The 13,312-nt window shown below is 44.6% G+C and overlaps 2 protein-coding genes across 4 annotated transcripts in view; one reads left to right on the top strand and one right to left on the bottom strand.

Annotated features, from left to right (window-relative positions):
- Positions 1 to 13,312, top strand: part of P4HTM (prolyl 4-hydroxylase, transmembrane) — a 28,517-nt gene that overhangs the window by 2,911 nt on the left and 12,294 nt on the right. For all 3 annotated transcript variants that reach the window (XM_084634920.1, XM_084634919.1, XM_084634918.1), the window contains exons 3-4: positions 11,731 to 11,921; positions 13,126 to 13,222. In XM_084634920.1, coding sequence (XP_084491046.1) covers positions 11,731 to 11,921; positions 13,126 to 13,222 — 288 coding nt within the window. The remainder of the gene's footprint in view (positions 1 to 11,730; positions 11,922 to 13,125; positions 13,223 to 13,312) is intronic.
- On the bottom strand, positions 4,428 to 9,689 carry LOC311523551 (secreted frizzled-related protein 5-like; the record flags this gene model as incomplete). The annotated part of the gene is made up of 4 exons (XM_084633661.1): positions 9,421 to 9,689; positions 7,784 to 7,953; positions 5,768 to 5,857; positions 4,428 to 4,741 (listed from the first exon to the last, which is right to left on the bottom strand). The coding sequence occupies exons 1-4, from the start codon at positions 9,615 to 9,617 to the stop codon at positions 4,428 to 4,430; spliced, it is 771 nt and encodes a 256-aa protein (XP_084489787.1). The 5' UTR covers positions 9,618 to 9,689.

Genomic DNA, 13,312 nt, shown 5'->3' with positions numbered 1-13,312 from the left:
TCCTAATCTCTGGAGAATCAATGTACAAACCAGCTCACGCTGCTTCCCGCAGTCCCCATTGCCCTGGAACAGTGAACCATGGCCAGCGGGAGCTGCCATCGGCTGAACTTGCAGATGCTGCAGGTAAACAAACTGTCCCTGACAGGCCGCATGCCAAAGATTGCCAATCCCTGGTTTAGTATATTGCAAAGGTGTGAATGACTCTTACTGGCACAATTGTGTACAAGTTCTTGTTTGTCCAGGTGGAGAGAAACTGTTTCCAGCATAGGTATGAACAAAACAGGGACACTAAATTCTTTATGGCACTTTCACCATTGTTGTGTGATATGAATAAGAAGAAAAGGATCCTTGTGGTTCATGTTGCCTGATTCAAAGTGAAAGCTCAGAAAAAACCCAGACACGCTTCTTATTTAAATCCTTTTAATGCAACGAGCATATTTAAGAAACACACACGGCTCTGTCATTGATTCCTAAATACACAGTATTCATAACTTGTAAATTCCACAATAGTTTTCCTTCTGGCAGTGTGTAAAGACTGAAGTTTGGAACTGGTGTCTTATAAAAGTCAACACACACAAAAAGCCTCAATATAATCACAGGAAACGCGGTATGAGGGGTCAGTTTGATTTTACTAATTAAGTTTCCCTTGGGGCCTCAGTTCTAACTTACTTACCCTTATTGATTTAATTTGCCTAACAGAGCTGATCCTGGCCTTCAAGAAAGTTGCTGTAGTTGACAAAAAAACAGATTTATGGCATAGTAGACTCACAACTTTATTAATCCAGCTTAATACCTCTCTTCTGGATTCTGGAGGTAGGCCTTGTTTTCTGATCCTGTTATCCGGAAATGCATCGCTCCTGGAACAGTGCTTGATGTCTAGCACTTTACGGCCTTATACAGCTTGTACTGCTTTGTCCTCTGATAAGGAGTTCTTATTTAGGAACTTCAGCTCACAGACAGCTCTTATCACCCCACTGAGCCTCCCAGGACCCCTTGTTGACTTTAAAAGACCACTAAGGTATTCTCTATCCACAAGTTGTTTCAAGTTAACAAAACTGGTTTAAAAATTGATGTTGTGAAGTTGGAACAGCTCCACTGTGTTGATACACTTCAATCTGATGATGAGCATCTCTTTCATCAATAAGAAATCAGCATTGTGTGTAGACAAAACAGAGAGGCTCTAGCTCTAAAGGACTTTTCAAGTTAATTAATTCAAAGGCTTTTATATTTATCAAAATGTTTTGCAGAGTTTGAGGACAAGTATAGAAGTGACTAGTCCACATTTTCTGAATGCATTTGGGAAAGTGCAGTGCAACATTGATTTCAGGCAAAGGAGGCCATGTTAAAGACTTTTCATCGGCTTTGTGTTTGGGAGTGTGGCAAGGGCACTACTGGGAAATGGTTTTTTTTGTTTTTGTTTTTTTAATACTTAAACATTTAAAAATGACATAGAATCTCATCTGCCATTGAAACCAAGCTTATTATTTCATAGAACTAGGAAAGGTTCTTGCCGTGTTTGTTTTCCTCTTTATGAGAAACGCTAATAATGAAATAATCCTGTTGGTATCAAACAAGCACCAGACAGGGCTTTTTCAGTCTTTATAGCTTTATAGATTCTGTGATAATTTAAAGTGCAATCTGCTTTGAGGCAATTGTCATTTAAGAGACCACCTTGCAAGGATCCCTATGGTTTGGGCTCCAATTTGTAAGCCGAGGCAGGGAAATAAAAGCTTGCGGTCTCACTGTGTTTTTTAGATGTTCAACTTGGTACTGCACAACATTTAGATTAAAGAACTGGAATGATGTAAAATTAATATGGCACCCATTAAATGGATTAAAAACTGGCTTAACTGATAGTTCTCAACATGTAATTGTAAGCAGGGAATCGTGGAGTGGATGTTTTTCTAGTGGGGCCCCAGAGGCATCAGTTCTTGGCCCTATAGTATTTAACATTTATATCAATGTCCTGGAGGAAAACATAAAATCATCACTGATAAAATTTACAGATGACACAAAAATTGTGGGAGTGGTAAATAATGAAGAGGACAGGTCACTAGTACAGAGCAATCTGGGTCACTTGGTAAGCTGGGTGCAAGCAAACTGTGTGTTTTAATATAACAAAATGTAAATGTGTACATCGAGAAACATAGAATGCAGGGCATGTTTACAGGATGGGAGGCTGAAAAAAGATTTGGGGGTTATGGTGGATAATCAGCTGAACATGAGTTCCCAGTGCAATGCTGTGGTCAGAAGGGCTAATGTGTAAAGAGGGGTATCTCAAGTAGGAGTAGAGAGGTTATTTTACCTCTGAATTTGACACTGATGTGACCGCTGCTTGAATGCTGTGTCTAGTTCTGATGTCCACAATTCAAGAAGGATGCTGATAAATCGGAGAGGGTTTATAGCAGAGCAGTGAAAATAATTAAAGGATTAGACAATCTGCCTTATAGGGAATGAATATTTAATAATGGGCTCTTCAGTCCAGCAGAGAGAGCTAACACAGTGTAATGGATGGAAGATGAAGCTAGACAAATTCAAACTAAAAATATGGTGTAAATTTTCAGTAGTCAGGGTCATTAAACATTGGAACAGTTTACCAAAGGGTGTGGTGGATCACTGGCAATTTTGAATTAAGGTTGGATATTTTTCAAAGAGATCTGCTCTAGGAATTATTTTGGTGACATTCTGTGGCCTTTGTCATACAGGAGGTCAGACTAGGTGATCACAGTGGTTCCTTCTTTCTGTCCTTAGACTCTATGAATCTATAAAAATACTCTGTGCCTCAGTAGTCCAGAAGTTAAATTTGCACAAATATCGGGATGTGGCCAATTTCCCCAACTGAATTTGAACAAGGAAAGTCCTGCGGGGGGCCGCAAGCCTCTCCTCAGGTACTGCCAGAGATAAAGAGAAAATCTGATTGCCAATTAATGAAACACTTTCAGAGCACTTAGACCGACAATGGTATCTGTAATGCACCTCTCTCCAAACAAATGTTCCATGTATCTCCCCTCCGCATGCTGGATGATCGTTAAAGTAAATGACTGATGATCAAGAAACAAAACAAACCTCACATTATAGGTAAACATGTCAATTGTCACTGTACAAGGAAGACCCATTTACCCCCAAAGCTTTTCTTTGCTTCCCTATTTCAATCCTGTGTTTACTGTATTTGCTCTAGTCTAGGAATACCTCCATACATATTTACTTTCACCAGGAATTCTGGAAAAGCAACACCTGTCTGGAAAGCAGGAGAACCATACCTGTCCTTGAAGATGACTGCTGTAAGTGCTTCTTTTGATATAGGGGATCTGCAAAGGATTTTAGAAAAATGCTCCTGTTGCTATTTTTGACTCTTTTAGATAAAGAAAGAAGGCATGGAGGGATATATTTAAAGTTTTTTTTCCCCCTGCTTTGTTTATCATTGAGTCTGATCTTCCCAGGTTTTGACAGGGGACTTCTCAAATGGTCTCAGACTGTACATCACTGAAGGGGTGTGTATTGAATCTTGAACAGAGACACCCTTTCTCCAAAATGCATGCTAGTCACTGAAATTAAGTGGGTGCTACCAAAAAGACTTTTAAACAGTCTGACTAAAAATCCCTTAGTCTCCCAGTTGTTCAGCTTTCTGTCCTGACTCTTGGGAAATCCTCACTTCACTAGTTCTTCAGTCACCAGGGTCTTCCTAGGTAGACTGATTTTTTTTTTTTTTTTAATTCCCTTAGTGAATTAACCCTTTTGGGCGACCTTTTCCTAGCAGAAAGTAAAAAGGGCAGAATTCCAACATTTTCCTTTGCAGGTCTCCTTTAAAACTTTATCCATTACATAGGCAGCCCTGTGGCGTAGTTGCAAGTGGTGAATACAGCTGCTGGCCACATGTCTCACCAAGCAAGGTGATCTGTGTGTGGAAATGTCTTTGTAATATCTCTGGGCCCACAGCAAGCTTGCACTTATGCAAAGTCTGTGTTTCAGGGACAAACCACAGGACTGAAATTACTACCACGTTTCAGTGTGAAGGGAACAGACAAGAATAGCTACTAGGTATCTCCTCCTGTCCAGTCTAAGCTGAGGACTTCAATTCACTTATTCCTGCTACTACACAAGCTTGCCACATCTATTAGAAACTGGGTTTCCAGTGCAGTAGGAGATAAAGAAGAACACAGCATGTTTGTGTCTTTCCATTTCTTGGAGCAACAGGTGACTCCCTAAGCTCTTAATTAATTAACATGTTGTACAGCAATCCCTTAGTGAAATGCTCTGTAGTATGGCCTCTAGACCTTGGCTATTGACTACACTGAATCCCACTTAAAGATAGCCATTGTACCGACCCACATCCCCAAAGCCCTGGTTGTCATGGATCGTTTTCTAGGTACAGGGAGGGGAGCAATTTCCTATGAGTGGAGCAGAGATTTCTGAAATCTCCTGCCAGACTATGCTCGGCACCGGTGGTGTTTCCATCGCCGCACAGCCTGCTGCAGGTTCCTGTTCTTCTTGTGCCATGCATAGGCCTTGTTTACGACCACCTTGTCATTCTGCACCTCTCCACTGATGACATAGACTCCTGTGTGTGTACCTCTCATGATATTGCGAACACAGGTGGCATCTAGGTCTAGCCAGTGCTGCAGTCTTGGGTGGATTTCCGCCCGGAGGAGGGGGCCATGCTTCAAAACCTCCAGCTTGGAATCCATGTCAAAAGCAGAGATGGTGGAGGTCATGTTCTTCCTGGAGATTCTAATTTTCACAGCTGGAAGAAGCAAATATGAAACAGTTACCTATTGTTATTACCCACCTGATTTATGTTCATTCCCTTTGGGATTTCTTTACTGCTGGTGGTTAACTACCTCACTCCCACTTCTGCTGGCAACATACAGAACTTTTCCATTTTGAATGTAATAAGTGTCATAGATGTTTCCCTGACTCAGTGATGTCCCAGCCAAATTGGAGGAGGTTGTGCTCAACTTGTAATCCTCCAAATCTGTGATTACAGCCTTTCTAGTGCCAGTAACTATTCTCTTCACTTCCGCTCCCCTTTGAGTAGGGGGAAGGATGAGTGCTCATGAAGGAGGTTAATGCCACTGAATAGACAGAGGCACAGGGCAGGAAGTGGTTGTGCAGATGGCCTTGTGCATCTGTCCAGTGCACCTCAATCCTGCTCTGCACTCCCTTAGGTGTTCCAGTCTTAGCCTTTCTCTCAGCGCAGGGGCTGCAAGCACTAATATCCTTGTCAAAGTTGTCCAGGATTTAGCCATGAAGATTATGTGACTGAATGCTGTAGAACTTTGTGGAAATTAAAAGTTAAGCAAGCTGTTTGGCCCAACCCCACTACCTGCTCCAGTCTCTGGCCTCAGAGCAGAAACAGTGAATTGCTGGGATAACTGTGTTGGGGTTTGATGTGTGTAGGCTGGAGATGACCAAGTGTATCTGCCTTGATAGGAATCTGATTTGAACTCTGGCCTCCAAAGTGAACCACATGATTGGCTCTCGCAGCGTATGGGGGAATAGAACCAAAACCAATCAAAAATGCATAATGCAGGATGTTGGCCTTGGTGCAAGCCGTGAATTGTGGGCAAGTTGCCAGAGCAGCCCTGAGCAGTTTGGACACTTGACATTCAGCACATAGGTGAGGAATGAAAACTGTAAAGCTGGAGCCATACCTTTTCCAAGTCTTTCTTATAGCAAATAGAAGAGGCTTCCAGGGGATGCTGCTGTTTGGTTGGCTATTAGAGGGGAAGCAGCGTCTGAGGTGGGAAGAAAAGGTATGTGTACTCACTGAAATCGTTGGCACAGAAGTTTTCCAGTATCTCCTTGGTGGTTCTGGCTTCCTCAAGCTCACAGTCCCTACAGCTGGCTCGGGGCACTGCTGCAACAGAGACCGAGTTATAGCATTCTTCTTGAACTTTTCCAAAAGCTCCTTGATGTGCCATTGAGAGCCTGGGAGATTCAAGTGCTCTAACAGGCCCAGCAACAACAGTGACACTGCCAGCTTCCACCATCAGTGTGCTGCCCCTCTGAACTGGAGCAGCTCACTGGAGGGTTGAGATGAAGTGCAGCCTCTGACTCATTCGCGTCTTGGGCTTTGTGTGTAGACTGTCAAGGAGGGAAATGATAGGATCTTTGCCTACACGCGTCCCTGTGTTACTGCCACTTGCCCAGAGCTGGAGTAGGTGGGTGTTGTGGTTGGAACACTCACTCCTAACACCAGTGGCAGCAGCAGTGAGAAATTACTGAAGGAAAAATCATCTCCCCACTTGTTCGGACAGTGTCCACCATTGTCTGCGTTTGCCTTGGTGTTTTCTCCACTCATCCATTATTTTCCTCTGTGCTTTGCTTATGCTCAGCTTTGCCATTCCCTTCTGTCACGGCTCATGGCATCTCAGGGTATGTGTTCACCACAAACAAGCAAAGGTTCGTTCTTAACTCATTAGCTAACTTGGCTTAAAACAGCAATGAAGACCCAGCAGCTCTGCTTCCAACTGGGTTAGGGGGTTAGTGCTCAAGTTCAATCCCAGGCTCCCCTGGAGGCTTTAACTCAAGCTGCTAACCCGAGGTAAAAGCCATGTCCAAGGTAGCTAACCTGAGTTAAGGACGCTTTGGGGGGGGGGGGGGGCGTACTGAAGACTTACCCTAGCTTCCAGCTGGAAGCTAGGCTGGGTCAGTCAGTGGGCAGCTGCTTTTGAAGGCAATGTAAATGCTGTTTGTTGCATGGGCTGGGAAGGATGGATGTCTATTTGGCAGACATATCTAGCTGTTTTCCCCCCTTCTGAAATTAAAGCACATCACTTCTGTGCTCTGCTCAGGGTCTTCCAGAGTCTGTTTTCAGCCCCAGGTGCCCAGCACCAGCGAATAATTCAACTGCCTGAGGGTCATTCAGAAGGGAGAGCAGGGTATAGCGCTGCTAAACGTGCAGGCGGAGTTTGTCTAGCCTAGAGCTTCACGTCTTCTCGTAAGTCACGTTCGCAGACACCACTGTCGGTACTAATGTAGACGCTCCATGAACCCTGTGGCCTGGAACAAATGTGTGTGGAATGTCTAGATGAGCCTTTACACTCGTGGTCACCTAACAGCAGCTACAGTAGGGGCCAACCCTTAGTGAGTGAGATTGGTTCTTCAGATGTGTGGTAGAACTGTCTTGTTATGCACTTGTTCTGGAAATGCTGGTAACACCAGCAGCCCAGCTAAAGGAGCACAACATGGGAAGGGTGGTGCTGGGGAGGATTTCTCCTTAAATTTTTACTTCAAAGCTGTTTGAATGTTGCTTCACACCCACTGGCCAAGAGAGGAGCTTGTGCCCTTTTTAGCTGTTTTCTGATGTACAAAGGCGGCCTGAATGGTTTTTCTTTAATTTTGGGAATATTGAGCTGAACATCATTGGCTTTGCTGGACGATCTTGAGGCTATCTGAGCGTGTGTAGCATTAACTCTCATGCCTTGCTTGGAGGGGCAGGCATATTAAATCTATAACACAGTCCTCCTTCTCCAAAATGTTAAATAGTGATTGAAATTGAACAGGTTTTAACAGAAATAAAACCGCAGACTTCTAAATAGTCTGACTAAAAATTCTTCCCCCTCCTAGCTGCTGCTCTGTTTTGTCTCATTTCCTCAGTTCTCCAGTCACCACAGAATTCTCCTGGGTGCACAAAACCAGCATTTCTGTTGTACAAAAGCCTAGCAGAATTAAGAGGTCATTTTAAAAAGAAAAGCCCAAACATGGCACAGGCCCCTGTTTTTGCTTTGCAGTTCACCTTTAAATGTTATCTATGGCAAAGTGGGTTAGAAAAATGCCTTACTTCTCCTGCTCGAAGTGGTTTCATCAGTGATTGTTGAAATGCATAAGTTGTGATCTGCAGGGAACTTGTTGCAGTTCAGGATTTCAGGCCATGGGTAGCCATAGCAAGCCATGATTGGAGCACAGCTGTTCCTAACAGCTTCACAGAGGCTGCGGCAGGGGTAGATGAACCTAGTGAGAGAAACGGGACTGTGCTGAGTCTCGAGCTTTTCCCTGCAAGCACAAGTGAAGGGTTAACTGTTCCAGAGCAAGCTCAAACCACCAGCCTTCCTAAATTAACAGCAGTATGTTGTACCTTGGAATGACATACATATTCCCTACAGTAGCTTTAGTTTGCAGGAGGCAGAATACAACAATTACGGTCCCAGAGGTTTTCTCTAGGAAGGAAATATTGGAGTTCTTTGTCTCAAAAATTGGTACTGATTTTCCAGAAACTATTAGTAAAGTGTCTGTACCGGTGTTTTAAATTGGGATTGGCCTTGCCTCCACAGGTTTGCATGTTAATAGTGCTGTAGCAGTTTTGACATACGCTGTGAATATGCACATTTTGAAACCAAACAATAAACGTTTGAGTGTTTGACACAAATGGGAGAGAATAGAATAGGATGAAATTATGGGCCGAGAGCCGTTCCCTTCTCCTTGTGAAGGGTGTTGCCACGGCCACCCATCTTCCCAAGGTGAAAGTGCTTGCTCTAGTGATGCAGCTGCTGCTTGTGTTTCTGTTCTAACCAGGTCCCTGGAGCTCCTAAATTGCTCTGCAGTTTGTTGCCAAGCCACCACAAAAACCAGGATTTGTCCTTTGTAAGAACCCCTAGGTGCTGGAGTGTGTGTGGGGGGGGTATTGTGTAAGGAGAGGTTACTGGTAGTGACGCAGGAGCAGGATTATTTGGTTCTGCACAAGAGGAGTGGGAGACAAGGATCTTTATAGGTAAAGTTACTGGAAACCTGAAGTAGGAGAGAGGAGTTACTGTGTGCAGCACAGGGGAAATTCACTGTGTGCAACTGTGCAAGAAACTGGACTCCAGATGAGCCCATGTGCCATGTCTGAGAGACAAGTGGAGGGGGAGAAACACAAAGGGGGCCAACACCTAGAACAGGAGAGCAAAGAATTTAGAAGCAGGAATACAAGGGTTGCTGGTGGTGGGAGGCAAGGAGAGGAGCGAATTACTGTGTTGATATTTCAGGGATGGCCAGCCTCTGTGTGGAAGTGAAGAGAAGATGGGGGTTTTTTGCACACTATACAGAAGCTGGAGCATTGGGTGAAGACCAGCATGGTCTGCAGGTAGAAAACCACCAGTGGGTTTTCTGAAGTAATTACAGTTAGAAAAGTGTGTGAGTTATAAGGCAACTGATCTTCAAATTAAATTCAAAACCAAGGACACATTTCAGTTGTCTGGCAGGATTTTTATTTCCCCTCAGAAATGCCCCCAGGTAGAGGGGGGGAAACCCCTAGTGAGTCATCTCATTCATCCCCCTGCCCATGCCACACTCTTCCTTACAATACTTTGCTGCTTTGTCCATTCTAGTTCTAAATGACTTTAGCAATTGAGTTTCCCAGCCCATCTCAGGAGACTGTTCTCCTATTAGGAAGCTTTATCCAACAGACCATGTTGAAATAACATATTTGAAATGCCTTACCTGTCCAAGCAGATAGGTGCAAAGAGTGAGCAGAGGAAGATCCTGGCATCTGGGTGGCACTCTCTGGCTAGCAAGGGAAGCCAACTAGAAGACTGCTGGATCACCTCTGCCATAGTCTCATGTTCCAGCAGGTTGGGGATGCGCATATCTGAATATCCAATGTCGTAGCATAAGGCCATGCTTCTTGGAATGAGCATACACCTGGAGGAGCTCCTCAAGAAGTACCCGTAAACTCCTGAGAAGCCCCAGTTTAACAGACATATGAAGACAGCCAACAGCCACTGCATGCTCAGTGCAGGAAATCTGCAGTTTGCTGCATTCATTCTTTCTTCGGACCAGTAGCTGTAAAATGTTCAGAGAGCAGGTGACCCTCTCTGCCTTGTGCAGTGCACTGAGAACGGACTTGCTCCTGACTGGGAGATGGTTTTTATAGCATGAAGCCACCTCTCTGCTAATCCAGTCTCATTAAATGCAACCCTCTCTGAGCTCTGATACCACAGTTTGTGTTTGCCTTGATTGTTTGGATTTTTGTAGGGGGCTTGGCTGAGATCAGCAGGTGTTGATGGGGGCACACACTGTGGAACAGCTTGGGCCCCCCCTGGCTTGGAGCTCTCTGTTCAACACCATTATGCTGGCCCATTCTCTTCTCCGGATTAGTCATTATTTTAAAAATGCCAGTGTTTTCCTCCCTTTTGTTTTTGTGGAAAAGCAATCAAGTGTTGCCCCAAGTCAATTAGGAGCCATTTGTTTAGCTTGATCCATTGTTAAACAGGCAGTGGGGTGGGATGGCCCTGTGTTCGGAAGTTAACCATTTCAGGGAGGTTTCTCCCCAGTTGGGAAACTGTTTACACACAGGATTACCAGCATTTGATTGACAAACTTCATCTAGCAGTCTGTGCCATAGAAAGCTCATTCTAGTGAATATAAATTGTATTTTGGTATGAAATCCAGCTGCTGTAATTTAGGAGAGGTTGTTCCTTCTCTAGCTGGTAATTAAATTCCAAAACCTTTATTGTCATGTTATTTCAGTCCAGTTTAGGGAACTTAAAGTATTGGGGGTATTGCTTGTCAGTTTGCTCAGTTCTTAACTTGTGTTACGCCACTAACTAGAAAGTGGCAAGTGGATGTTGCAGCTCTGCAGTATTTCTATGAAGAGGATTGTGTGCTCCTGTCACAGGAAATGTTCCCTACCAGGGGAGTTCTGGACACACATTGTGGTTTTTTGGGGGGGCTTCCTGGGAAGCGAGCAGCAGTGTTGTTTTCTGCAGACTTAACACCTAGCTGTACTGAATTAGAAGCCGCCTGCTCACTCTGGATTTTAGCAGATAGCCTCCATTCTAAACAGAAGCAATTACCTTAATTTTTTTTCTTTTCAGTGTGTTTCTTGATTGGACTGTGGTCTGTTCTTAGCCAAGAGAGTTGCCAAAATTCATGGGGAGGTAGTTCAGAAAGCAGGAGAGTGGTATTTGAGCTTTCAAAACTGGACTAGATGTGCTTTTCCCCCTTCCTACAATATCTTCAGTACTAATGAGGTTTGAGTGTAGCTGATGTGTCCTATGGGATCTCTCCAGTATCTCACTGACCAAGATTGTTAACCCCAAACTCCATTTGACTGGAATTCTTCTGCCTACATAATCACAGATGGATCTTTTCTCCTTCGAAAATTGTATATAATCTTGGTATTGGCTCTATAAGCTGCTAGCTTTGTGTTGCTAAAAATGGACATGTGTTAGATATAGTGTCTTGGTTCTGTAAAGTCTGTAATACACCTACCCTTTATTTTTGTGACTGTCAGTGGAATCTCTCTTCTTCCCCTGTGGTATAACTCTGTGCTCAGAGATCAAGCATCTTAATTTGGAACCGAGACCACCTCACTGAGAGTGTGGGAGTGAGGTTAGAGGCCTTTCACATCAGTGGATTCTCCAAGCCAGGCTCCACTGAAGAGCACCTGGTTCTCTGCCAGATTCCCCTCCAAATGGGGGCAAAGAAAGCCTGACAGCACTGCAAACATGCCCAACTCAAAGGCTCTGGGTTCTCTTCCTCTAGAGTAATTTCCTGTAACTAGGTATTTAGTAGAGTCCCTAGCGGCCCAATGGTTAGTGCTCTGTGCTGCCCCATTGGGATCAAGCTCCATGGGGATGAGTGGGGTGCATTGAAGGAAAGGATATTAAACTTTCTCCTCCCCCAAATCTGTTGGGAAGCTTCTAATTTTCTCCCCCTTTCTTTGTTGTCTGCTATAGGTTAGGGATTTCACTGCAACAGTTTCCTTGGTCTTTCATTCCCACTTCCTTTTTTTTTTTTTTCCTGCAGAAATTCCAGATTTCCTGACTGAAGAAGAGTGTAAGCTGATTATCCACCTAGCTCAGTTGAAAGGGCTGCAGAAAAGCCAGATCCTGCCTACTGAAGACTATGAGGAGGCCATGGAAATGATAGAAATCAGCCAAATGGACATCTTCAACCTGCTGGATCACAACCAGGATGGGCAGCTGCAGCTCAGAGAGGTGGGGAGAAACCTAGAGAGGTTTGATATGGGGATTTAAGAAGAGAGGCTGTTGTGAAGTTGCTCATCCTTGTATAGCTAATTGTACCAAGGCATGGCTGGAGCCCAGCACAGAACGTTTCATTATTTCATTGGAGGAGGTCAGGTCTCTACAGGACTGCAGCATGGAAGGGAGACGTCTTATAAATCTGAGAAACGTTCAGTAGCAGTGATCCTGCTGGGGGGTTGCTAGGAAATGTCTGCTCTGATCAGCTGGGCAAAGGGCTCCTATGGGCTGAACTATGCAGAGATAAGAGAAAATGTGCAGTTTTGTGTTATTTCATATCTTCAGGGCTGTAGCTGGCACCGGCAGGGCTTTGCTTGGTGAAGCCTGCTGAGCTAGCTGTGCCTTCCCATGGTGGGCAGGGCACTGCAGAGTCGCTGGTTAGAATTCTAGATCTGTGTGTAAGCTACTGAGTCCGCTAGGGTAAGCAAGTGCAGAGAAGGCCTCCGAATAAATATGGCCATTGTGTTACAGCACAGGATTGGGAGTCACAACCTGGATCCCAGTCGTGCCTCTGACTCAGTGTGTGACCCTAAGCAAGTCATTTCCCCTGGATGTGCTTCACATTTCCCCAGGTGTAGAATGGGGCTAATGACCCTTACCCTCCTTTGTGAAGTAACTTCAGGTATGTAGCTGAAAAGCTCCTATGTAGTTGCTGAGTATTGCTCTTGATCATAGTGTGACTGCAGAACAGGCCTTCTTCCTCCAAAGCCTGGAGTCAGTCTGTCTCTAGCTCTTTGAGGCGTTTCGTTCCTGGATCCTCCTCAGAGCAAACATTTCTTTCTAAACCATTCCCTATGAAAGTCTTTAAATGGCACAAGTGAACTACATTAACTCTGTAGCTGTTCAGCTGACTGTCCCTCCAAGGGAAAGGAAGACACATGCTGCCTTTGCTTGGCTGTTGGCTGGCTTACTCCCAGCTGTGCTTTATGATGGCATAAATTGAAATGTTAGAGCAGGTGCTGGTCACACTGTTATAGCTAAGGTTGCAAAATAGCTTCCATTTGAATCCCTTTCTCAGGTGTTGCACTGGAGCCCTGCTACCTGATGTCCTTCAAAGAAGCTCTCTCAGGATTCAGAGCTACCAGCCCATAGGGTTTCATTAGCATTACAGAGGAGCAAATCATTGCCCAGGATGTGACTATCTTATTCATAATTTCAGGTGCTGACCCACACCCGCTTAGGGAATGGCAGGTGGATGACCCCGCAGAGCATCCGGGAGATGTACACGGCAGTCAAGGCAGATCCTGATGGCAATGGTGAGAGGGGCTTTGAAATACAGCCTCTGAGAATCTCTTTTATCTCTAGCGTATTGGAGACCAGATCCAGTGCTGTAATGTGAGGCTGGA

Source organism: Lepidochelys olivacea, assembly GCF_965140295.1.
Source record: "Lepidochelys olivacea isolate rLepOli2 genome assembly, chromosome: 7".
Classification (NCBI taxonomy): Eukaryota; Metazoa; Chordata; order Testudines; family Cheloniidae; genus Lepidochelys; species Lepidochelys olivacea.
This window is presented reverse-complemented; position numbering and strand designations above follow the sequence as displayed.